This window comes from Chelonoidis abingdonii, unplaced genomic scaffold (assembly GCF_003597395.2).
Source record: "Chelonoidis abingdonii isolate Lonesome George unplaced genomic scaffold, CheloAbing_2.0 scaffold0001, whole genome shotgun sequence".
NCBI lineage: Eukaryota > Metazoa > Chordata > Testudines > Testudinidae > Chelonoidis > Chelonoidis abingdonii.
Window position 1 is genome coordinate 842,011 of NW_027424262.1, and position 26,625 is coordinate 868,635.

The 26,625-nt window shown below is 46.1% G+C and overlaps 1 protein-coding gene across 4 annotated transcripts in view; it reads left to right on the plus strand.

Moving 5' to 3' along the window:
- The window catches only part of SLC8A1 (solute carrier family 8 member A1), a 324,738-nt gene that overhangs the window by 250,872 nt on the left and 47,241 nt on the right, over positions 1-26,625 (plus strand). For 2 of the 4 annotated variants that reach the window (XM_032784448.2, XM_032784452.2), the window contains exon 3: positions 20,551-20,657. In XM_032784448.2, the coding sequence (XP_032640339.1) occupies positions 20,551-20,657 (107 nt within the window). Of the gene's footprint in view, positions 1-20,550; positions 20,658-21,383; positions 21,488-26,625 lie in introns of all 4 variants that reach the window. The other 2 variants (XM_032784449.2, XM_032784453.2) reach the window with 1 other exon arrangement.

The following is a 26,625-nucleotide window of genomic DNA, read 5'->3' on the forward strand; positions in this document are numbered from 1 at the left end:
TGCAAATATGTTTTTCACATAACATAGAAGTGGCCTGTGCCACAAAATAGTGTTGAAGCTAAGCATTCAGAAGGATTTTAAAAAGGGTTGGGCAGTTATATGGATAATGAGAATATCCAGGTTTATCATAGTACATATAGGAATATAGAAGGAATACAAACCCTCATGCTTCAGGGCTTCAACCAGTGTCTAACTATTGGGGATCAGGAAAAACTTTCACTGGGGGAAGGTTATCCCATACTGCCTACTGCAGGGTTTCTTCCCCAGAAGCAGCTGGTACTGGCCATTGTTGGAGACCGGATGGTCTGATCCAGTATGGCAGTTCCTGTGGTCCAGACGCTGCTTGGCATACAGGGAGCATGCACACTGCTATCCATCTTCCTGGAGTGCAGCATCCTTCCGCCCATGACATGGTTCACCTCCTTGTTGCATATCCGTACCCCTGCTGGGTTGCCTCATTCGCCTCCAGGAGTAGTGAGGGATCAAATCCCGCATTCCCCTCTGTGCAGGGACTGCAGTTCTGCCCAGCTCTAATGCAGAGCATGCAAAGGAGGGTAGCTCTTGAGTGTCAAATGTCATCTAAGATACACACCGCTTGAATTTATCCTCTTGCTGCTGTCACTTTAACACTCTAGCTATTCATTTGCAGGGGAAATATTTGGGCAAAGGGAGTGCTGGGTGCCAGCACTGAAAGGGTTAACCAGATAGGGGTTCAAGTCTCAGTTGTTTACTCCAGATGTTCTAATTATGAATCTTGAGCTGAAACTCCTCCAAGCTATTTCTGTAGCTCTCTTGGGCGATCAATGGAAGCTGAATGGCTGATGTGCTGCATGAACTCATTATTCATGCCAGCCATTTGGGAAGGAATGTCTGTCCTCTGTCTGTCTGTAGCAAGAGAATGCCATGTTCCTATTAGGTAGCTGAAGAATTAGGGTTAGCTCCTGATTAGCCTATTGGTTGTTTGCCTGGGTATTTACAGCATTTCTTTGTGTTTGCCACTGGTTGCATCATCCCTTTGTACATACAACACCTCCTGAGACCTTTGTGTGCAGTGGGTGAGAGCTACTTAGTCACTGGGCTTCTCACTGTCTTTGCATTTTATGCTCATTTGGCTAAAAGAGTTTAAAAAAACACAATGTTAATGAAGCCCCAAAACAGAATCAGCTTGAGAGATCCTGGAGCTCAGCCCCAGGCTGGGGGACTATCTGAGCTGCACAGCCCAAGGTGATGGGGGGGAGCCCTGAAAGGAAATCTGCCTCCAGAACAGGTGGACGGTGCTGTTGATCCTCATCTGGGTAGCAGAGCACGCTGTCTCCCCTTTCTTGCTGCCCCTTCCCCCGCAGGAGAGCAGCCATGCATTCTGAGACACACAGGAATTGCAGCTGCACTGGGTGCTGCGCAAGGTCACAAAGTGAATAGGGCTCATTGTACACATACGGGGCAGCTGGGCAGGAGCTGGGCCCTCAGGCAGGGTCTATCCCCCTGGAAGTCAGCAGGAAGACTGCCATTGATTACACTGGGCATTGGATTCAGCCCTTAGTAAGGATTCTCCTGCTTGCTCCCTTTAACATGAGCTGTGATCTGAGGAACAGCGATACCACGGGAACTGCTCTGTGAGAGAAATCTGAACCTGGCCCAGCTGTGAAATCACCGTGCTATCCATAGTAGAGCTGAACAAACTATATAAGAGAGTCACTGACTTGATCAGTTTTGCCTTTTATGCTATTGGTGACTTGGCCACAACTGGATTGAGCAGGGCCGAAATGTGTTTGCTACCTGAGATTATTCCTGGATTTCCCCAGAGCATGAGCCTGGGTTTGCAGATCACTGCTGAACTGGGAATGTGCACATTTCTTGCTACTTTGGTTAGTTATACCAGTCACATGGTATTGTTTCTGGCCTCTTATATAACTAACAACATAGTGTGAATTGGGAATTGCAAAGTTTATGATTGAATAGAGAATTCAGAATTTGCTTCTGCTGAATATTAACATGTTTGGGCTTAAAACGAGCTGTGTGTGCATTTTCACGTGTGTAAAGGAGAGGCAGGCATGTCTGAGGTAGGGTGGACTTGTGCTCCAGGTGCTGGCTTGGGACCTAGCCTGCCTGGGTTCCATTCCCAGCTTGTATGACTTTGTTCAACTCATGGAATAAGCTCTGTGCCTCCATTTCCCCATCTGCAAAACGGAGGGGATAGTAATGCTTCTTCAGGGAGCTGTGTGGATAGATTTATTCCCGTGTGATCGGAATTCAGTGATAAGTGGCAGAGAACAGCAAACAAACACAATTTGCTTTGAATTCAAGTGAATTTCAGAAAAATGTTTCCACTTTTCCCTCCATTCTGCTCTACATTATATATTAGCGTCTGCAGTTTATCACTCATGCATGAAGGTGCTCACAGAGATGCCTTTTCCTGTTGACATTTATCACAAAACATTAGCTCTTCTTTTCTTTTGTACTCAGTCATTGCACTAGATATCTTAATTTAATCTGAAGACAGGCCTCCTTAATGCTTGACCATGACTATCAGCCTAGAGGATAGTGGAGAACTTGGCTTGCAAGGCTTGTTAATGCCTTTAATTAAACATTGCATACATCATTCTCTCTCTCTTCCAAGTTGCATCTACTGAGCCTTGCATCTATGTAACCTGAACAATGGTCTGTCATATCCCAAATCTGTCCCTTCTTAGTTTCTGAATTTTACTAGGATTTGATTTGTGAGACACACAACAGTTACTACTTAATGCAACTTTGAAAACAAGACTACACCATCGAAAAGAAGAACAAAGTATCAAACAAGGAGCTTTCTAGCAGATCTATTTTGGGGAGGAGGGGGAAGAGACTTCTCTGGTTGCATTTTAACCAGTTTCACTTACTAACCTTCTAAATGTTAGTGGGGAACTCTAGCCTGAAAGTTGGACCTGGCCCCCTCACTGCTGGTGAAATCTACAGGAGTGATTGGAATAATGGTTTATTACTATTGGGAGATGGGAGGCCAATGTGCCAGCTTCCTTCAAAAAAACATGTGGCCTTTGCCATCACAGTCTTGCCAGTTATCTCCCCATCTTTGGAGAAAGTCAGTAGCAAGTCTGGGGGTGAGGACTGGGAGAGGCATAATCCCTGAGAGCAGCGGGAGCTGATGGAGAGGGAAGCAGAGCAGGAGGAAGGAAGATAGGGCAAAGAGTATAGTCAAAGCATCAAGTACTGCCGTGGCAACACAAGAGAAGAACAAGGCCCTGGGCTGCTGAAAGCATGAAGGTTGCTGGCTCGGCCCTCAGCACGAAGGTGTGACTGAATGAAGTCCCTAGCAGCTTCCTTTTATACAGTTCCAGTTCCCAGGAGCCTGGTGGAGGGAAGGGAAGCCATTGACACTCCTGGAGGGTGAGCCTAGCATCACAGTGATTGTGGTTGTTCCTTCCCATTTATAAAGCAGGAAGCTGACATCTGTCCTATAAGGTTAGCAATCAAACCCTTTGCAGTGTAACGGAGAGGCGTAATGTGGTGGGAGAGAAATTTTCCATAGAATTCGTTAATCTGAGAGTTCTGCTGTGACTATTTCATTTAAAAGCCTTAGATGTCAACTGAGACGTCACTTTTTCATAAAACCATGCTTGGACGATCTGAACAAATCCCAACAGGGGGCATCAGACCTGAAATTGTCATGGATAATTAGATTCCGTGCTCATGAAAATCACATCACTTGTACTGCTGCTGGGGGCTTTGAGTCTCATTCCCTGCTGCCTTACTCCTGAAGAAATGGTGAAGTCAGCCTGCAACTGGAGTAACACTGTGGTGAATCAGGTCCCGCTCCTTTCCACTAGCTACCTTTTTCTGCGAGAAACTGCCAAGCCTGCAGCTGAGAAAAGTGATGAGGAAAAGCACTTACAGTCTAGGACAAACAGTTCCATCTCATTTCAACCTACCTGGCATGGGGAGGGGGAAAAGTGCAGAAATGCAATTCTAGCTCATCCATCCCCTCTTGCTGTATTTGTGTGTGTCACAGCCACACAGCTCAGGAAGGGCAACCAGCCAGAAAGCAGCCACTTCACATAGTGCTAAGATCTGATACAATGTGCACTGAAAGAAACCCATTGACTCCAGTGGGCTTTGGATCAGGCACTTAATGGACAACAGTGGCCCACATCTTCAACTGATGTAAACTGGAGTTGCTCCATTCGCTTCAAGCAGGAACTTCAGCTATTGATTTCCATGGAGCTCTGCTCATTTACATCAAAAGAGGATCTGGCCCCTGCATTCATATTCATTTTAAAAGATAAATCTAGAAAGCGTGCAGGTGTCTGCCATCCTAGAGCAGCTGTGATTTATGAAGTGAGAAGTATATCCCTTCAGCCTGACTTCCACTTGGGGATTTTATTGCATGTGTCCTATCACATATCATTTATTGGTGAAACTTCTGCAGTAGCAAACAATACTTTCCCTGCAGCCATTCCCCTAGTGGTACTGATTTTATCAAAGTATTTTATTATACCTGTGCAAATTGCTGTGGTTCTTTGGTGTGGAGGTTGGATTGTTTGTCTATTATCTGCTACAGTTTCCTTGTTTCAATCAGAACTTAAGAAAGAAAGAGAAAGAGAGAAAGAAAAAACATTTCAAGTTCACCTTGAAGTAATTGTACAGACGATGGTACAAACACTGTTCCTGTCTTTAAAAATATCCAGGGCTGGTTTCTGTACCCAGCTTCTAGTGCTTTGATACTAATTTTACTGAGCACTTCTAGCCCATAGAGCACTTTGGGACAGATGCACTGACGGTGTGATAGAGCAACGGAATTGTATCACGCTGTTTTATGATTAGAAACAAAGGGCTCGGTCCTGCCACCTTTTCTCCTGTGAAGTGTTACTTTGCTCCTCAAATAATCCCGTTGCTTTCAGCTGGCCACACTTTGCCTGACCCTTACGCAGGCATCTGGTGAGGGGAAAGGCACAAGTAGCCTTCTCACCCCCCATGCCCTGTGTGAAGGCCAAGTGGAATTGCAGTCCCAGTATACAGTGGCACAGAGGACACAGTACTGGAAGGGAGAGGAAATGTCCCCATGCACCAGGATCGGCACAGCAGACGGAGCAAACTACACCCCGTAAAGGGCTGTAGCATCATGTGCTGCACTCCCCTGTTCTACACTGGGCAACTCTGAGAGAATGCCTCCTTCCTGGAGATCATGCTTTCAGGGCCCAGTGGGGTCTTGCAGAGGGAGAGGAGAGAGAGCCAGCAGAAATACCCATAAAGTAACTCTGTGCAGAGTAGAGTGTCTTCAGGATTGGGCCCACAGGTCCCAGTCCTACAAGCATTTCCCAATCGCATTTAGTGGGAGTTCAGCCTCTGTCTCAAATAAACCAGCTGAAGACAATGGAAGGGTATCAGACCTCACTCGGTCCCTGTGCGCCACTCCCACCTGTGGGCATCATCTCCCTCCTCATCTATCCCTCATGGAAGGCACTTCATTCATGATGGACCCCCTCTTTCCATGCTTATTAACATGACCCCGGCTCATATTAATTTGCCTCCTTCCATGTGTTGCTCCTGAAGATGCTACAGCGTGCTAACATGCCTCATTTGGGTTCTGTATATTTCCTTAGGTTCTCATTGCTTGTTTTCTGTGTCTGGGGAGGAGCTCATCCGTTGTTCTGCTGCACCATGCATTAAACACAGAAAGATGACATAGTGGAAAAATTGCAAAAGCTTCTATCTTCCAAACACAAAAGGCCACACATGCCTTTGAGTCTTCAATCTGCACGTGGAACTGCCATGGATGTCAATAGTAGCTACACACATGGATCGAGGGCAGCAGTATATTGCTCCTTTTATGTATGTATTTTTCCCTTTCAACACATGGGGCTGGATTAGTGTGCCTTAGCCTAGCTCTGTTGACTTTAATGGAACTATGCCAAGTTACATGAGCTGAGGAGGTGGCCCATGAGCCACATGATACTCCTTTGCCCTGGGTAACTTAAATATATATTCAGCGCACCCAAAAAATAGGTGTGTTATGTAAAGGCCTTTAAACAAAGAAAGCCATGAAAATCGCAATGAAAGATTACCTCGTGTCCATGAGTATGCTCATTTTCAAGGTAAAAAGCAGTGAGAGTTGAGGTTAAAATGTCGGCTTAATTTGGAATAAGACAGCTTTCCTTGTAGTTAGGAGAAGGTTGGTGGTTTGTAATTAAATCCTGTTCTTTAAAAAAACTAACATTAAAAGAGAGAGAAATTGAACAGGCAAAAATTTCCTGTCGTGGGCCATCTCCTCAGGTGGCGTAAATCAGGGTAACTCCACTGAAACCAATAGGGTCATATCCTCAGCTGATGTCAGTTGGTCATAGCTCCATTGGAATCAGTGGAGCTACTCCAAATTACACCAGCTCAGGATCTGATGGGGGAGAAGCACACGACCTGATCCAGAGGCACCACCTCTCCCTCGTCCAACAATGCAACTGGAGAGAAATCTCTGTGCAGAAACCTAGTGGGGCTTTCCTGCCCTTTCCCGTGCAGGAGGCAATCGGTCCCCTGATTCCTCAAGCTTGTGACTGGCATGTAGTAAGCAATGGTCATAGCCCTGAAGGAAAGCAGGGTGGAAAAGCACTCAGTGGGAGCCAAGGTGCTATAGGCTTTCACTAAACCACTGGGCAGCACATGTTCAGCCGAATGGAGGTCGCTGGAGCTTCTTGTGTATCTATTACTGTAGTGCTCCCCAGTCATGGACCTGCCTTCATTTCGTTCTGTGTTTGTATGGTACCTGGCACAGAGACATTCCCTATCCAAAGGGCTTGCTCTCGCTATAACTTAAGGTTCTGGTTGCTGGAATGTTCGTGTCCTTGATGCCATGATTGGTGGCTTCCATCTGGAATGGGTGACTGCTGTGCCAGGGCCCGGTGGGATCTGAGTGATACTATTTCAAGGGCATGACTTTCTGCTCATTTCAGCTGCTATGACAATGGCAAAAGCCACGGCACGCCGTATTTCACTAACCCAGCTTGGGTATCTGCAGGGTTTCTTAGTAAACTAGACCTGATTTGTGAAGTGTTGTTACAGACCTAAAAGGCAGTGGGCCAGATTTCCAGCTGATGTAACCAGCACAGCTCCAATTAAGTCAATGGGGATACGCTGTCCTGTGCACATGGGTGCAGCTCCCCCAAGTCCTCTGTGTGGTCTTTTGTCAAGACCTCTGAAGGGGAGGGAGAACAGCCCAATGATGGGACAGAAATCATGGAATAAAGGAAGCTCAGGAGACGGAAGTGAGCACGTCTCTGAAATGCAACATTATGTTAACGTCCCACACCTCACTGACAGAAGCTGTGCCAACCTCCTGGGGAGGGAGGTGAAGGGAGCACAGAATCGAGAGAGAGGAGATCAGGGCCAAAGGGGACTTGTAAAACACAACTAGGGGTCCCTGGATCTCCGGGCTTGCCTGCACTCAGAATGTTTGCCCTGGTGTAACTGGATAGTTCTCTCAGTGCAGGCATTCCCCTGGGCTCTTAAAGGGACAGATCACAGAACTGGACTGACAGACTCTGATATTAACACCTCCTTGTGGTAAACAGAGGGCAGGGGGAAGGGGAGAGTTCACACACCTGCTGCTGCAGCTTCCCCTGGTGCTGATTGTCAGTCCTCTCCAGCGAAACAACAGTAGCTATTTGTTCTGTTCAGGCCTTAAACCACCCTCAGCCCTATAGCATCAAGCTAGAAAGGCGTGAACTCTTCCCACCCCATCCTGTTATCTCTGATGTGTTGATCCCGCTGCTCAGATCAGCCTACTGAAACGTACAACAGGTGAGAGTATGTGGGTCTGACACGGTACTCAAGAACTCAGGCCAGGTCCTGCGGGGTAGCTGTACTGTACAGGTCACAGGTGCATGTGTGCTCATGCACGCAAAGAGGATTAATACTTGCCTTTGCACTCCCCTGGTCCTGCTGCTTCCATGGGCAGAGCCAATTCCCCTGCCCCGAGGCCTGCTCTGAACAGTCACACAGGGCCGCAAACACGGCTCGTCTTTGGTGTGACACGGGCTCCTTCGCCACATCCCCTTTCCTTGGGCCCCCCAGCCCATCCTGTCTGTGGCAGGGGGAGTGAGTGTCGTAAGACCCCCTTTATCAGCTCTGCACCACAGTGGGTTATCGGTGTCTGTGGCAGCCAAGCTAGCTCTCCTGGCCTGGCCTGTTTCCTGTCTCCTGACCCTCTTTGCCCTTGTGTTCTGGGAGGGAGGCTTTCCAGTGACACAGCCTTGGCCAGGGAAGGGCTGGGCTACTTGCTGCCCTTTCATCGCTGCATTGCTCCTTTCTGCCTGGTGCAGCAACAGAAGACAGAGCTGTTGTAGTGAAGCTGCTGTGTGCATTACACACACAATGGGAAATGACTGCCTAGGAGGGAGTCCTGGGGAAAGGGATCTGGGGGTCATAGTGGATCACAAGCTAAATATGAGTCAACAGTGTAACGCTGTTGCAAAAAAAGCAAACCTCATTCTGGGGTGTATTAGCAGGAGTATTGTAAGCAAGATACGACAAGCAATTCTTCCGCTCTGCTCCGCACTGATTAGGCCTCTTCTGGAGTATTGTGTCCAGTTCTGGGCACCGCATTTCAGGAAAGATGTGGACAAACTGGACAAAGTCCAGAGAAGAGCAACAAAAATGATTAAAGGTTTGGAAAACATGACCTATGAGGGAAGATTTGGAAAAAAAAAAAGGGGGGGGGGGGGGGGGAGTTGTTTAGTCTGAAGAAGAGAAGGCTGAGAGGGGACATAACAGTTTTCAAGCAGATAAAAGGTTGTTACAAGGAAGAGGGGGGAAAATTGTTGCTCTTAACCTCTGAGGACAGGACAAGAAGGAATGGGCTTAAATTGCAGCAAGGGCGGTTTAGGTTGGACATTAGGAAAAAGTTCCTAACTGTCAGAATGGTTAAGCAGTGGAATGAATTGCCTAGGGAGGTTGTGGAATCTCCATTATTGGGGATTTTTAAGAGTAGGTTGGACAAACACCTGTCAGGGATGGTCTAGATAATACTTAGTCCAGCCTTGAGTGCAGGGGACTGGACTAGATGACCTCTCGAGGTCCCTTCCAGTTCTATGATTCTGCGATGATTACCTGGCAATGGGGCATATTGTAGAGCCATTAGGAAGCCGTGCTCAAGCCAATAGGAAGCCATGTGGTGAATTAGCTGATGAGTCGGAAAATGCCTGTGTGTTCCAGCTCACATGGGTACATTCCAGCAGCTCCTGTGTTCGGGCACCATTGGAATTCCCCAGCGACTTAGCAGGAACTTGTAGGCTGGCTCTGCATGGCAAGTTTGAGGCAAACAAAAGGTTATGTACTAAGGCCCTTTATTATCAGAAGCCTAATGGGAGAATGGCAGTGTGCTGAGAAAGACGGACCGCTACTGTCAGCAGCTGGATTGCCAGACTGAGAGCTCACATTGCACTTCTGCACCGTGCTCCGTGCCAGATCCCTCAGAATCAAGTGGCTGTGCTCTGACTTGCCGTCTTCCCTGGGAGAAAGAGCAATCTGGTAATGGGCAATCAATGACCAGCCTTTCCTTGCAGGATGCCACTTCGCAGTAATTTCCATGAGTGGCAGCAGTGGGGGAGGAATATAAATGTTCTAGCACCACGTTTCCAAATGGGCTTCTGAGTTGGTCTTGCCTGTTTTGCTTGCACTTTTGCACAGCAGCCACAAATGTGCCAAATGTAAAGCATGTTACTCTGTCTGCACACTAGCTGTGAGCCCTGTGTACCTTGGATTCCCTTCTCATTGATTCTAACCATTGAGATCAGCTTGGACTCATAAGCCTGCAGTCCCTAGACCAGAGATGAGCAATCTTTGGCACACGGCCTGTCAGGGAAATCTGCTGGCAGGCCGGGATGGTTTGTTTACCTGTGGCGTCCACAGGTTCGGACAATCGCAGCTCCCACTGACCGTGGTTTGCTGTTCCAGGGCAGCAGGAAGAGCAGCCAGCACATCCCTCAGCCCATGCCGCTTCCTGCAGCCCCCATGATGAGGTGATAGCTGAGGAGCCGGAAGCCTAGGGTGGGTGCTCTCAAGGGACCACAGAAAGGTGCCCTGAACCATGTCAGTGCAATATATTTATATTATATAAATATAAATCACTACATCTCAGACAGAAATGCTAGCTGTGTGCCCTATGGCCCCCTCCCTCTCAACCCCAACCTCAAACTGTATAACGAGTGCCTGGGGTGGTGGCAGCCCCCAAGGAAAAACACAATGGCACCTCCCAGAAAATTTTTTTCCACTTCCCCACTTTACCTCAGTAACATTCTTTCTCTCGCTGAGCTGCATCATCTGTTGGCAGGGGCTGCTCCAGGCACCAGCACATCAAGCACATGCCTGGGGCGGCAAACCGTGGGGGGTGACCTGCCAGTCGCCGTGAGGGCAGCAATCAGGCTGCCTTCGGTGGCATGCCCGCGGGAGGTCCGCCAGTCTCACAGCTTCAGCGGCAATTTGGCGGCAGGTACGCCGAAGGTGTGGGACCGGCGGACCTCCCACAGGCATGTCACCGAATCCACGTTACCAGCGGACCTCCCGCAGGCATGCCGCCAAATCCGCATTACCAGCGGACCTCCCACAGACAAGCCGCCGAAAGCCACCTGACTGCCATGCTTGGGGCGGTAAAATACATTGAGCCGCCCCATCTATTGGGCTCAGATAACACAAAGGGAATTCCTGCTGACAACCACCCCAGGACCAGCAGCGTATTAAAGGGAGGAGGGTAGCAAAGTGAAATCTCCCCCAAGCTAGGGGCTCTCATCAGGCTGACACAATGAAGGCACCTCAGTTTCCTAGCTAGCAGCACACAAGGGAGCATCCTGTGGCCAGCATCCTCATATCCAACCACCTGTGACTCCCCCAACCTGAGGGATCAGGTACCCATTTTGCAGCAGGGTGAACTGAAGGTGGACTTTCAGTGTGAGATTGAGAGTTGCAAACCCATGACCTTCAGAGTTATAGGTGAGGCCCTTAAGCACTCAGCCATTTCACCTCTGTTGGTATGGGAGTGCCAAACCCAAACTGACCCCAAGTACAAGAGTGCCTGAGAAAACCCTGACACAATAACGTTGCTTCCAAGAGGGATAAAAAGACATGCCAATTGGCGGTCCAGGCACATGGTGCTGCTTCATTTAGACACAGGTTTCTGAGCCTCGCATGAATGGACTGTGGAAGCAATAAACCCTAGCAAATCAAGCTATAAAAGTGATCTGAACAAAGATCAGTGTTGCAGTCATTTAGACCCACATGCAATACAGTCCTTGGGGCGGGCACAGATATATGTGCAGTGCAGTCACATGTACCAGAATCTATAGGGCAGATGCAACATTTGGGACAAAGCAGTTTAGGGATGTGATGTTTGAGCATGGTTATCAAACTCCTCTCATTGTTTAGCCACTCAGCAGGGAGAGCTTTCCCAAGAGATGAGAAAAATATTTCAGAGTTTGAGAGTGTCTGACTGGCAAATCTCATGAAATTTGTTGTCTTTCTTAAAGCCCCAGCTCCTCGAGGTAGGTGGTAGAGGAGAACGTCAGCTTACTTTTAAAAAAATAAATGCAAGTTTCATGCTTATAGAGGAAAGCTGGAAAATGTGACCAGAGTACACCCAAAAGGCTCTGAAACCAAAAAGCAAATAAAAAGAGCACAACTTGTGTTGTTATGATTTTTAAATCACATGATTTTTAATGTCTCATGATTTTGGGAGCCTGACTCATGATTTTTGAAGGCTTGAGTTGGCAATACGGTCTTTTCTTTGTGTAAACATTTTGTTTGTCTGGTCTGGGGAAAAGCTGGAATCCTTCAGGTTTGGAGAGTCTTTGTGGAGCTTTTCACATTGATGGGAGGAGACATGGGTACATTTTACCAGGGTTTTACAGGGCTTTAGAAGTGCCAGATCATACCTGTGCCATGTGAACTTGACTTAAAGAGGGAGGTATAAGGAGTGGAAGCTGCATCCTGCAGAGAATGCCTGGCTGATGTGCTGACTCAGTAATATTTGCTTTGTGCCTTTTTCCTTGGCAGACCCATCCATCCATTCTCCTAGCACAGGGGTTCTCAAACTGGGGTCAGGACCCCTCTGGGGGTCGTGAGGTTATTATGTGGGGGGGTCGCGAGCTGTCAGCTTCCACCCCAAATCTCGCTTTGCCTCCAGCATTTATAATGGTGTTAAATATATTAAAAAGTGTGTTTAATTTTTTTGGGGGTGGTGTTGCACTCAGAGGCTTGCTCTGTGAAAGGGGTCACCAGTACAAAAGTTTGAGAGCCTCTTCCCTAGCAGCTTCGCCTCTGTTACCTGTTGCACATCAACTGTTTTATATCCACGGTTGGACTAACTGGCACAGTTGTAGTGTCAGCCAGATGAGGGATGGCAGGAGTCAAAAGTGTCCGCTTTGGAGTAGACCCGACCTTCTTTGTGGAATACTTTGGCACTGTTGGGTGTGTAACACGCAGCTGGTGCAAATCTGTATTAGGAACATGAAGATTTCTGGCAACCACTGTGTCTGCTATACAGCTACTGTGGCTCTCAGCTCCTCACCTGGCTTTAATAAGCAGATTTTCCCCTAGGAGATTCCTGTCACACTGTGTACAGCAGTCTTGTTAAGGCTATTGTGAGATGGTCATGACTGTTTCCGTCCCATTGCAACAGGCTGCAGCAATAGCTCTTACCTAGAGCTGTTCTAGGTGTCACCGTTGGCTGTGTTAAACAGCCAGCACATTTACAAATCACTAGGTATGGAGTGAAATGAGTCAGTGTAGCCCCGCCCCTTCTTTGCCCATTCTCAGTCGATAACTTTTGCTCAAATGTGCTTTAGTGCACTTCTGTATTTAAATGAAAATGTCTCCATCCACTTTGCAGCATGCCAGAGGGCTGCAGGGGAAGGAGACAAATTGTTTTTACTGTTTTCAACTTAAAATACTAGTGAAATAAGGCTCACTGCTTTGGGCTCCTTTTTTGCTATCATGACTCAATAATGTGCAGTCTAAAAAGGTGTTAGAATTTTTGCAGTGTCTAACTTACTGCCAGATCGTTAATAAGTTGTTTAACCTGCTAGCAGAAACCATGGCCATTTAAGGGACCCCATGGTATGTTCTGTGCACTGCTTATGTGGTGGTCTGCATACCAAGGATTTATTCTTTTGCATCCTTTTTATGCTCCAGATTGTCTTGTATTAAGAATTACTGCAGCATCATGGCACTGGCTTCCCATGTGATGTCATTTCCATATCGGATGTAGTGCAGTGCTTAATTTGTGCCATGGCTGAGCCCCGGCAGCTGTAGGTTTGGCAGTTCAGAGCCCTGGCACCTCTGGGCTCAGCAGTTCAGGGCCCCAGCACCTCTGTGCTTGCTGCATCAGTCACGAATGTAAAAAAAGAATTGTTTTGAGCCCTAGCATCTCTTTCATTACAGAATAAGCACTGGTGTAGTATAACCATTTTCTCTTACTATTTTACCACTGAGAATGTATTGTCAGTCCGAACCATTGTACTCTGTACTTAGAATGGGGAATGCTAATAAAAGGGGACTATCTCACCTACGGGCAGAGGGTCAAGTCCTCAGCTACTATAAATCAGCATAGCTCCATTGATTTCAATGATGCTAAGCCAGTTTACACCAGCTGAAGATCTGGGCCTAGCTGTTTGTTTATTCCCAATACACAGCTTTTTAGAGGAGGCATTTTCAGGACTGACAGATAGCATTCCCCAGGTATTGAATCGAAGATGAGCTAGGCATGGGCTGTTGATTAATTCTAGGCAGCTGGGTACACTGGGCATGTTCTTCTACCTAGAAGAAAAATTAACACTGTCTTTTCTGGAAACTCATTTTTAAAGCTTAGAAAAGTTCCCCCCCTCCCCCAAGAAATGTTTGGGATAAAATTGCAAAGTTAGAAATACTGCATTACTCTTAGCTTCCTCATTCTGATTCTAATTAACAGTCCCCAGTCGCCAGGAGACCTGCTTCCACCTCATGCCTTTGGTGCTAGCTCTGTTATAAGAAAATATTATGCATTGCAGACTTTTTCTATCATGGTTACATTTTACTTGAATGATGCACATTGTCAGTTTCACTTTCTTTTTAAATAAGTGATATTGTGTAATTTGTTGAAGGGAATCACTGAGCCACCGGTAACAGAGTCTGGTTTAAAACTGATGAATGAACTTGTGGAATTAACCAGTATGCTTGGTTGTGATATTGGTACTTTTCACTGATCGAGCATCGAGCAGAGAAAGATATAATGTGATCCAATGGCTGGAAGTTAAAATAAGACAAATTCAGACTGGAAATAAGGCATACGTTTTTAATGGTGAGAATCTTAACCACTGGAAAAACTTACGAAGGGTCGTGGTGGATTCTCCTCTTCACTGACAATTTTTAAATCAAGATAGGATACTTTTTCTAAAAGATCTGCTCTAGGAATTATTCTCTGGCCTGTGCTGTGTGGCAGGTCAGACTAGATCAGGACTTCTCAAACTTCATTGCATTGCGAGCCCCTTTCGACAATAAAAATTATTACATGAGCCCAAGAGGGGGGACCTGAGCCAGCCCGATCCCCATGTAGGCAGGGGAGAGAGGCCCAAAGCTGAAGCCCAAGGGCTTCAGTCCCAGGAAGGGGCCTGTAATCTGAGTCCTGACACCCCTGTAGCCTGGTGGTTAGGCTATTCACCTCAGATGTGGGAGCCCCAAGTTCAAGCCTCTCCCCCAATGAATAGCTCATACAAAGTAGGACTGCTTCAATAGAAGGGATTGAGGAAGCCTTGGACTGGAATATCCTATAGCCTGCCCTAGAATAAGAAATTCACACTGTTCTTTTCACAAACCAACTCTCAGAGCCTAATCTAGGTGTCCTAACCCCCAGCATCTGCCTATGAAGACTAAGCCACACAGTCTCCCTACATAGTTTATATTTTGAGCTAAGAAAATAGTATAACAGTGATATGTGCCTTTTTGTTTAAAAAACAAAAATAAAAAAAGACACTAGACCCAAAGGCTTGTCTGACCTGGAGAAATCGGCACCAGTGTAAATCTGTTGCTATAGTAAACCCTTATTGTAGACTCACTGCAAAGCAATGCCACTAACCTGGGTAATCTACCAGTGTATTTTGCACCAGTGCATGCCCCCATCTTACTCTTGTGCAGGGCAGCTTATGCACCAATGCAATCACACCATGTAGACAGGGCATCAATCAACCTCTTGCATGCACCCTCTTCATTGCATGGGTACCCCTTTGCCAAGCAGTAGCAGATGTCTGGGGCCTCGTAGGTTGGACTCCCAGTAGAGGAGACATCTGTGATGCAGAATCTGGGTGTCTTCTAAATGTAACTTATTTTATTTGCACGTGTACGTGGAACAGAGGTAGTCAAATAGCATGCAGGGCAAGCCCTTCTTTTAGGGATCTCACCTCATCACCAATACCTGCTTCCCAAGGATAGGGTTACCAGATAGCAACTGTGAAAATACAGGACAGGGGGTGCGGGATAATAGGCGCCTATATAAGAAAAAGTCCCAAAAAAACAGGATTATTCCTTTAAAAACGGGACATCTGGTCACCCTACTCAGGGACAACTTTGCCTCAAGAATTGACTCTAATCAGAGACCAAACTCTCCTTCTGGCCCCTCTCCCCAGAATCTCACATAACAAACTAGCAACAACACATCACATGGCTATTCAAGACTGACCATTCGTTCACATTCTCTGACAAAAGAACTTGGAAAACTGTGTGTAACAGTGCCACCTGTTGGCATCTGTTGTGACTGTCTCTGGAACGCTGATCATGCAGCCAGCCTCCACTGATGTCAGTGGGACTTTGCTCAAGCAGAGAGGCCTGTCTGTAGGAAGCAGCTTGCAGGGTCAGGGCATAGGTGTCTCTTTGATGGAGAATATACACTTTCTGAGCACTTGTTTGCAAAATACGGGCCTGATTTTCAGAAGTACTGAGTGCTCACAACCCCAAATCGGTGGAAACTATAAGTCCTCAGTACCTCTGAAAATCAGACATCTTAAGCTTTTTCTTACTCTGTAATTTATAAGTGTAGAGTGAGGTTCTCTGCACTGACCTGCCTGTTACACTTGACATTGATAAATATGGATTTTTTAATTTTGTTCGCTAAGAACAGCCATTTTATGCAGAGACAGAGGAATCAATATGCATTTTAATGTGTGCTGTCAGGAAAATTATTGATTACTTTACTAATGATTTTGAAATTGTCGTTATGTTAAGTCCATTTGTATGGCTTTGCCAAGAACTTTTTCATATCCTCCATTCCTTTTTCCAACTAAAACAATTTCACCTACCACATCAATGCAAAGCAAGATCTGCTCCATGTTTGATAACTGTTTCATCTGTGCATAAAAACGATTGCTGCGATGATTATACATGGAAGAAGTTAATACAGATATTCCTTAGAAAATACGGTTAGGCTGAGCCAGGCTGCATTCTTTTGTTTTTTTCAGCCATCACTTGTACAGTCATTGATGTCACTATAAGCATGAAGGACAAACTTAATAGACTTTTGACTGTATCAAATAGTGCAAGAAATCATACCTGTTGTTCTGCTTAGTGATTTGTGGTGTTTGCACTAAGTTATGAAAAGCAAGGGATATAATGCCAGTCATCTTAGCAAAGAGTTTTAGGTTGCAGTACCGAGCACTCAAATCTAAAACAAGGACAGAAAGCCAGAATACATACCTGATTTCTGATTTGGTCCCAATTCCCAGGTCCAGCCAAGTCCCACTGGACCTGAGGGGTGGCTTTATGCTGTCTTTATGTGCCTCAATCCTGGGCCCTGCTGGGCAGGGGGAGCAATTGATCCCTTAGCATACGTTAGAGCAGCCTCAGGGCTGCTCTAACCAGCACCAGGCTGCCTATGGAGAGTATGTAAGAGATGAAGAATGAGAGAGGAGATTTCTTTCAAAGAGAAGACAAGCCTAGTGATAGGGGACACAGAAAGAGCAGCTGGAAAGTTGGTTTAGCCAACAAAGTTTGAAAGCTGGAGTGGACTAGGAATGGACTAAGGGGGCTGGATGCAGGCAATAAATAAGGAACCTCTGTGATGACACAATTATTTTGTTACTTTATTTATACATTTTGTTCTGACCCATGTTCTGGCTCAGGATGGGGCCTGGGCTCTGAGATTCAACCCTCTCTCAGAATTTCAGAGCCCAGGCTCCAACCTGCACCTGAAGGTCTACCTTGCTATTTTTAGCCCTGCAACGCAAGCTCTGTGAGCCCAATTCTGTTGGTGCAGGCTCTGAGACTCACTGCCACAGGTCTCTCTTCGTAGTGTAGACAAACACTCAGACAGAAAGCAGACTCCTTCGCTGCTTGCCACAGCTCCCCCGAAAGAAATGACATCATAAAACCAGTGCCGGATTTCCAATTAGACATAGTAGGCACGTGCTTAGGGGCACCAGTGTTCTTGGGGTGCCTAAAAGTGGGTTAAAAGTTTATTTTTTTATGGAAAACACGGTCAGCTGTAGGCAGGGGGGGCAATGAAGATGCTGTGCCTAGGGGCGCATAAGGTACAAATCCAGCCCTGCACGAAACTAACAGCAGAACATTTCTTCAGATTTGCTGCAGGCCCCCACACGCAGAAAAAGGCCTGTGTGTAACAGCGCTATCGGGGGACTTCTGTGAGGACAGTGTTAATGAATCTTTTCCATCGCCATTGTTTTTTCATGTGAACTTACTCTGTCACCTACTTTGCACTGTATTAAGTGTATTAGAAAACAAAACTCTGGAAAGTGGCGAAGGCCTCCAGTAAGATGGTGCCAGGTTTTGATGTTAGTTTATTGGTTCTCTAGCTGTGCTCTGGGCATGTTCTAAGCCTACATACTCATGTTATTGCTAGAACAGTAAATTCAGTAATAACAGACAAATAGTCTTAAGTAGCTAGTCCGGATACGAATGTGGACATATAGGTCAATTTCCACATTAAGGCCCATGAGAAAAATATAATCAAAATAATTTTGGTTTGAAAAACAAATGTATTGCTTTAAAAAAAATAGCCTACCACCATTGATGCTTTCTCCACTTCCTCCTGCTTTAGCCTTCAGAAAGAATCTATCTCCTTTGAATTCCCAGAGTGTGAAAGGTCATATCTAGCCTCATATGGAAACCTATAAACCACTCGCTTCAAGAGAGACATCTTTAAAATCATACTTGAATGGCTGACCATTGTCATATGCATGTGTCTGAGAGAAGCTGCCGTTTTCATTCCTATGGCTGGTTAGCTTAAACATTTTTCTGTTAGCTTCAAGGGGGTGAGTGATTTATTTGTTTGTTTCGAGTTTCAAATGTCAGCCAGAGCCTGTGGCTTTTTGTAGTGAAGTCACAGAGTCCCATCGTTACTAAGGGACCTAGGCTGCCCCAAGCTCTCTAAGCATTACATGCCTGCCTAATATGGAAACCACAGCAAAATGCACAACTTAGAAATAATGGGAGAGCAGCGGCAGAACTGTGAGCTGAGGCTGTAATAGCCCAAGCTAATGCAGGCAAACCTGAATTGTCACAAAGCTTTAAGTACAAAATGGCAGAGGCAAAGGATGGAAGTAAGTTAAGTGACTTTTTTTACAGGTAAATGTCCCACGTCTCCAGAAGAGATTCTTGGCTGCTGACAGTGGTTTTAGCCCTTTATAAAGGTTATTTCACCAGATCCTCGCTCCTGTGAAGAATGGTTGGCTGCAGTTGTCTCTCTCAGTAATGGTTTTTTACTGTGAGAGTCAGGCGGTAGCAAGCCTTTCCCAAGAGTGGGATTTGAGGGGAGGGGAGGGGAGGGGATGGGGTCAGAAGATTCGGGGCTCACATGTCAAAGGGGAGCTTGGCCTGTGGCGTCCTGACAGTTCTGAGTCTGGCCTCAAGGGCCACGATGGCCATGCATGTTGGGCCAAATCCCAGCGTCCTTATTCAGAGCCTATTCTCTCCCCTGCCTACATGAGAGAATTCTGCGACCCTCAGCTGGTGGAGACCTTGCTTCCAGGCCTTTCTGTCAGGAGAGCATGTTTTGCTCCCAGAGGATAAACCTGGGTATCACCTCCTTGAACTCAGATCCCTTCAGAGCTGCTGGGATCTGCAGCTGAGGAGGGGCTTTGGTTCTTCCTGATTGCTATAGAGCTACACTTCCAGGGGCTATCACAGACTATCCGCTAAACGGATGTACCCCGCACAGAGAGAGGGGTACAAAGTGCAAACTAATGCAAGCCTCACATGTTCCCCAGAGGCTGGGGCCCAAACAGCTTCACTCTCCTCAGCCATCCCTCTCAACTCTGGAGAGTGGGACTCCATGGAGCCCGCAGGTTTAAGGGGATCAGGGGGCAGACAGCAGAGATGAAACGCCTCTCCTTCTGCAAGGCCTGGAGTGAGGAGAATGGGGCCCTGGAGGGAGCAGCGTAGGGCCCTCAGTTTTTACTCCGTGTTTATTTAAGCAAACCTCCCATGGTCTCTGGCAGCTGTTTCTACTGAGTGAAGATTTCAGGCCTCAACCTACGCTTGTGCCCAATGATGATCACAATGATCCGGCAAGAGCCAGAGACCAAAGTGCTCACCAGATCTCCTGGTGACACTGGCAAGGCCCACCACAGGGTGGGTGGACTAATGGAGCAGGCTCTCAGGGGAATGTGAGGCTGGGAACAGTGCTGGTTTTTAAAGGGCCATAGACTGGTCACTCTCTGTGGAAATACCTCTGTCCTGTATAAATTGCAGATGTGAGTGAGCACATGTCCAAGCTGACCCATCAAAGTAAAGGTCAAGCAGCCCCAGCCAGCGCTCCCCATTGGATTTAGGGCCCATGGAAGGCAGAAGGGATGGGACCTCAGGGCTGCTGTCTACCAGTCGTGTTTCAATTCCATGTCAATATAGACACCCTTGAGGTGGCTGAGACATTAGTAGTGCATGTGTGAATGTGTGCACATACATGGACACACATTCTATATACAGCCCAGAGCAGGGCTTTCAGACCAAAGGTCCCTACCATCTTCTCAGGGCTTCTGCTTTTCTGTCTCACACTCTGATGAGCCTGCTGCTCCACTTTCCTCTGCTTTGATTGGGGCAGATTAACTCGAGACCCTGTTAATCAGTGAGAGAGGGACCCTGGCATCCCTGTGCAGGATTCCATGTGCTTCACCTCTCCTCCTCCTTGGAGACGTGACTTGGGGGCAATCTCCTCCATTCCCCAGGGAGGGTTACTGTGGCAATGACCATGTGTATTTCACGTATCATGAAGATCCAGAGGTGCAGCATGTGAAGAACACAGGCCAAATGCAGCCATAGGGCCAGGGGTATTAATTCCATACCAGACCATGGAATTTGCTCCTACTTATCCCAGATGTGACCTCAGCCCCATAGTTCCCAGGGTGTGTTTCAGTGTTATACCTGACCTTATTGTAGAATGCTGTGGGATGCTGCATGGCTGCCCCCTGAGATAATTACTTCATGAGTCTTTGCCCAAACTAACTTCCTTTTGATGTTTCTGTCCTCTCTCCTGTTTCTCCTTTTCTTTACTCTCCCTTTCTCCCCTTACTCTTGAATCTCTATTCTTCTCTGTTTCAGCAAAACGATATCAGTCAAAATAATTGATGATGAGGAGTATGAGAAAAACAAGACCTTCTACCTTGAGATTGGGGAGCCCCGTCTGGTGGAGATGAGTGAGAAGAAAGGTGGGGGATCTGCTCTGAGGCTGAGCCCAGCCTGCGTGCACATGTCCTGATCACTCATGGATGCCTGGCACTTTCCAATACATGCAATCTAGAACATGCCTTCCTCTATCTATGTCAAAGAGCAGGAGTCAAGTCACCAGGGTCTGGAGCTGACAACCTTTGTTTGCACTTTGGACTCCAATTTCGGTTTTCCATACTTAAATTCAGACATTATGGGTCTGATTATGAGCTGGTGTAGATCAGCATAGCTCCATTTACTTCAATGGAGCGATGACGGCTTACACCAGTCAAGGATCTGGCCCTTCATAAGTTGCTGGGGTCCTGCTGTTACTTAAAAGCAAAACCAGTCCACCTCCTTTTATGGTTCAGATGCTTGGCACAGAGCTTTGAATAGAATCCAGTTGCAGATTGGCTGCAAGCAAAGCAACCAAACCCTCTGGTGTCTGGATTTCCTTTTCCATGTAACGCTTATGTGGTGCATGAACAATAGCTCCCCACAATGTAAACCTATCTACTTCATTTCAGAGTTACATTTGTGGAGTGGCTCCTCTGTCAGAATGAAACAGCCTAGGTGCAGCGATGGACTTTCTGCTCTTTTACATAAGTAACTGAGGCAGATGTGCTCCTCCCTTCGTATCATCTTGGTAACCATCTCACCTGGTTGAACTTAAAGCATGAGTGTGTGACGCCAACCATTTGTTTTGCCTTTGTCTTGTGTTCCTACAGGAAATTCATTACCCTTAAAATACTTGACCGTGAGGAGTATGAGAAAGAGTGCAGTTTCTACCTTGTGCTTGAGGAACCAATATGGCTACGAAGAGGAATGAAAGGTGTGAGAGTAAATCCAGACAAACTCTCGAGAAATTGTAGTCTGCTCTCTCTGTCTCCCTACTCTCACACTTGCTCTCTCCTCGCACTTGGCTTCCAGATATTTTGCCATATCTCCTCTCAAGCTTAGCAACTTTACCTTTTTCATTGTTTGGCGGGTGTAACTCTGTCCCAGTGACTCGCTCCCACTGCAGCAGGGTTGGCATTAAATACAAACTGACTTCTTTTGTCAGGTTTCATCTGTGAACTGCTCCCACTTGTGAGGCAGTAAATGAAAACAATCCTGTGAATAAATCACTAGGGGTTCATATCTTCTCGGTGCTAGCTCGGGAGAGACAAGCTCACACACACTGCTGAGGTGCTGTCAACCAGGAGTTTATGGCAGCATCTAGCCCCCACAAAGTGATCACAAACACTGGAGTGGGTCTGAGATTCCAGCACATGCAATGTGGGAAGACAGAATGTGAATCCTAAACTGTCAATTGCTATTGCAACAGTATCAGAAACAAAGACATTTCAGTTGTGTATTCAGAATTTACAGCACTGAAATGTCATATACAAATATTCTTTTAATCTAGGAGAAGACAATCTCTTTTTTAATTAAAAAAGACAACTGCATCATTTTTAGCAGGAGATAAAGTAGACTTCTGTTTAAATAAAAATCACATTCATAACAACATTTTTAGCTTTTTACACTGGTAATGAGCATACAATGAGATTTGAAGGTAGTTCAAAATCAGTTAATTCCAGTAGGATGTCTGTAGTCAGGATTTCATCCAGTGAATCTGGAAGTAAATAGGTAGAATGCACTGAAAGTACAGTGATCTGGACATCCCACTGAATCCTCATAAGAGTAGTAAAATCAGTTTCCATCACACAAAATAAAAACATTTCTCTAAAGCAACTGCAAACAGATTCATAGATGATTCTTTAATCTAGCAGAAAAACACCTAGCAAGCTCCCATGTCTTGGAGATGAAGTTAGAGAAAATGAGACTAGAAATAAAATTCACATTTTTAACTCTGAGGGTACTTAACTCTTGGAACAATTTATCTAAGGATGTGGTGGATGGATTCACTTGGCATCTTTAAATCAAGGCTGGGTGTCTTTCCAGAAGAGATTTTATAGCTCAAAGAGAAGGCAGAAAGCATTGGGCAAGGTTCTCTCGCCCATGCTGTATAGGAGGTCAGACTAGATGATCATAATGATCTCGTCTAACCTTCAGATCTCTGAATCTAAGACTTAGGTACGTTATCTGCTTTGCTGAATGGGGGCCTTAGCAAGCTGGTGTTTGTGGAAGCTCCATAGGAATTCACAGGGGGCAGCTGGAATAGTGGTGTTAGCTCCCCTGTGCCCTCTGTGAGGGGAGTTGGAGACTAGGGATAACATAAATGTAGAGCTCATAGCCCTTCTCCCACCCCACCCAACCTTGGCTCTCATTAATGACCCTTCCATGCAGGGCTAGTGCTACCATTAAGGCAAACTAGGCGATTGCCTAGGATGCCAAGATTTGGGGGCACCAAAAAGCGGTGCTCCCAATTTTTTTTTTTTTTACAGCGTTCCTCCCTGAGCACGTAGTCACTGTTCCACTTCTCCCGCCTCCCAGGCATGCAGCGCCAATCAGCTGTTTGGCACTGCAAGTCTGGGAGGGGAGGAGAATTAGAACAGGGGCGGCATGCTCAGGGAGGAGGCGAAGCAAAGGTGAGCTGGGGTGGGGAGATGCCCCATGGCTCCCTGGGGAGGGGGGAGCTGCCGCGGCAGGAGGGTCGCCTCAGGGTGGTAGGCGCGGGGAGCTGCTGCAGGGCTGGATGTGGGGCGCAAGGTGGTAGTTTCGCCTAGGGCTCGAAAATTCCTTACACCGGCCCTGCTTCCATGCTAGCCTGTAGGGTCCCACCAGGAAGTCTGCCTCTACATTGCACGGGGCATGCTAAGTTTTTACATCCAGCACATCCACCTTGTCCCCCGCTCCCAACCACTGTGCAGGACATCAGTGGTGCAGAGGGCATTGCTTGGGCTCCCCACACTTTGTGGCATTTCACCTCAAAGAAATAAATAGGCTTCCCTTCTCATAGACTAAATCCACTCATTTGCTGACTACCCCCTGATCCAGCAAAGCATGTAAGCATGGCCCCAATTCAGGAAAGCATCCCTGTTCAAGGCAGCACTTAAGCATGTGCTTAAAGTTAAGTGTGTCCTTTAAGTGCTCTCCTGGATAGAGATGGGCTTCAGCACAAGTGTGGGTCAGGGCCGTGTGTGTCACATGTGAGTAGTCCCAGTTAAGTCAAGGGGGCTACTCACATGCTTAGTTTCATATATGCTTAAGTGCTTTGTTGGATCGAGGTCTAAAATGACTTCATGTGTATCAAATGTTGGCGCATTTAGACTGAAACACAATACTATTTATTTTAGTTCCTTTTCCTGCAGTAGGCAAAAAAATACCCCTTGTTACAGAAAAACAAATGAATAGGAAATGTCCATTCACTGGTAGCTGTCTGCTTTTAAAATATAATTAAGCTAGTTAATATAAAAGAAAGAGAATAATCTGGATTAGTTTAATAAATTACACAGACAATAAATTCAGTTCAGTCCGATTCATCTTTACTCAAGTAAATACATGATTTTATCAGGCTCAAACAATTCTGCCTTTAGAAAAACTAACTTTTGTTCACACAGTAAGTTGTTCAGTGGCTCTAAATCCAGGCCTTTCTAACAGCTGGGTACATTTCTAATCCTGTTCAAAGGTGCATTTTTCTCAGAGTGCATTCATAGGAGAACTAGGGGGAAAGGGACAGGTGCAATTTTGTGCTCAGTGAGTGCATTCATCAGGCAGTCTTAGAGCACAGGGACCAGCCAGACACCTCTGCCCCGTACTAGGTTGATGCTGTCTTGCAACCTTTCCTAGTTGGTTAGTTGCATTGGCACTGCCATGCATAAGAAGGCAGCAGAGCCAGCGTGCTTGGAGCTGAATTCACCATACACTAGCCAGAGCTAGTGTCTGCCAAGCAGTGTCTGCCAGCTCTGTGTCTGCCAAGCAGTATTCCCCAACCAGTTTATGCTAGTTGCGCATAGAGGGACCAGTGAATTGCCCCATGGTGCTTGTGGAATACTGGGGGGATCCCAGCCGTTGCTCAACAGCAGCCTTTAGACAAGGTGCAACTTGCCATTCCTCCAGCCTCCCCACATGCTCGGGATTCCCAGGGGAAGGTGAACTATGGCCATACTCCAGCTCCACTCATAGACAAGGCCTTGTAACATTTGGTGCTGCTGGTCATGAGAGCAGCACCAGACACACACACCTTCCAAGATACTGGGCAAGCAATAGCTGCATCCTTCTAGCTGCCTCCTGCATGGGAGCACTGGGCTCCCTGCTCCCTCTGTGGCCTAGTGCGCTGAGAGGAGACAAGCTGCTAAGACCTAGAACTAGATGGATTCCTCAGAGGGGCTGCATTTATCCCAAGAGAGAACATTGCACACGGACCTTTTTCCCCCTCCCCTGCATTCCTTGACAGATGGATGCCCTATGTGATTATTAGCTCATGGAAAATTCCACTAAATCTGACACACTAGTGCAATGCAATAGAATCCCAGTGAGTGGGATTTGCATCACTAGCAGTGCTAGGGACATCTACTATTGTTTTCCTATCACCAAAATAAAATCAACCATTGACACTGAAAGCTATCCATTGACTTCATTCAGTACTTCATGGATGCAGTGTTGTCCGCTGTCATGGTTTTATCATGATTATTTGGAGGGTTTTTAAAGCTCTTGCTGCTAGAGTCCTGTGATGACATGAGACTCCCAGCTTTCGCTTTATAAAAAGAAAGTTTCTAGCTCTCATGGCTTCAGGGGAAAGCTTGAAAATATGAAGCCAAGGCTCCATAAAGTTTTAGTAGTCAGAAGGTAAATAAAAAGAGCCAAAAATGTATTAGTCTTTTTAAAATCTCATGATTTTTAAACCAGTTTTCGAGGACCAACTTATGATTTTTGAACTCTTGGGGCTGCTAATACTGTGAGCTCAGCTTCTGAAATCAGGCCTAGGTGTGCTAAAAATTAAAATACCTAAAATCAGCAGCTACTTTTGAAAACATTGGCCTGATCCTCTCTGCTTCAGTTTCCCTCCCTTTGAAAAGAGTTAATACTTCCTGATCTTACTACCTTTCCAGGGTATTGCTAGAAGTAATTAGTTAGTGTTCAGTTCTTCAGAGATCCAGAGTGCTATCTGAATACTAAATGATAGTTATTTTTTATCAGGGCTTAAACTGTTATTTTGCTAAATGACAGGATAAATACTGTTTTATATTTGGTGAGTCCAGCCCTAGCACAAACTGTACATCTGTCATTCTACGTTCCCTGTAGAAATCAGCCCATCATGTAATTATTATTTTCCATTTAGACTATTAGAGGAAGTAAAAGTATCCAGCAAACAGCCCTTACATCCATATTTTGGGACATATTATTTCCTCTATCTGTGGCAGTATTGCCATTGATATTGTTGGGCGCTCCATGAATACCTGGCCCAAAGGAGGGAAATGAATTTTGTCTTTTATACCATATTACTTTGTGACATTGTTGTTGTTTTTTTTAATTCAGAGCCCACACTCATGAAATGTTTCTGTTCCGTTATTTTCAATGCTCTTTTCTGTGTACCAATGGTATCCTGAAACTTTACAGGTTTTCATTGTCTGGGCCTGGGAGCTGTAGTCTTTCTGTGGATGTTCCTTTTAATTTCATTATTCATTTACTTTTCTTCTTCTGTGTTTGTCTCTCTATCTGTCTCCTTCACAGCTCTGTTGTTGAATGAGCTTGGTAAGCACTGCATTTCTTGTATTTCTTTTCCATTTTCCCAGTGTGTCCGTATATTGGTGGAAGATGATGATTTTGTTTGACTTTCCTTTTTGCTCACAAGAATCTCTTTTAAGGTTGTTAATACCATTTTCCTAAGCCCAGGTCATTGAGATCATGTTCTTCTTTGAGTATATGCTCGAAAAATTGTTGGCTGAGACATGAACAATTGTGTTAAAGGAGGGATGGTGGCTAAAATCATAATTGAAAGTGGCATTAATTACAATGACAAGAGATCCTAAGGGGGTTAGGAACAGCATTTCACTGAGATTTGGGTAGCTAGCTCCTTTGGAAATC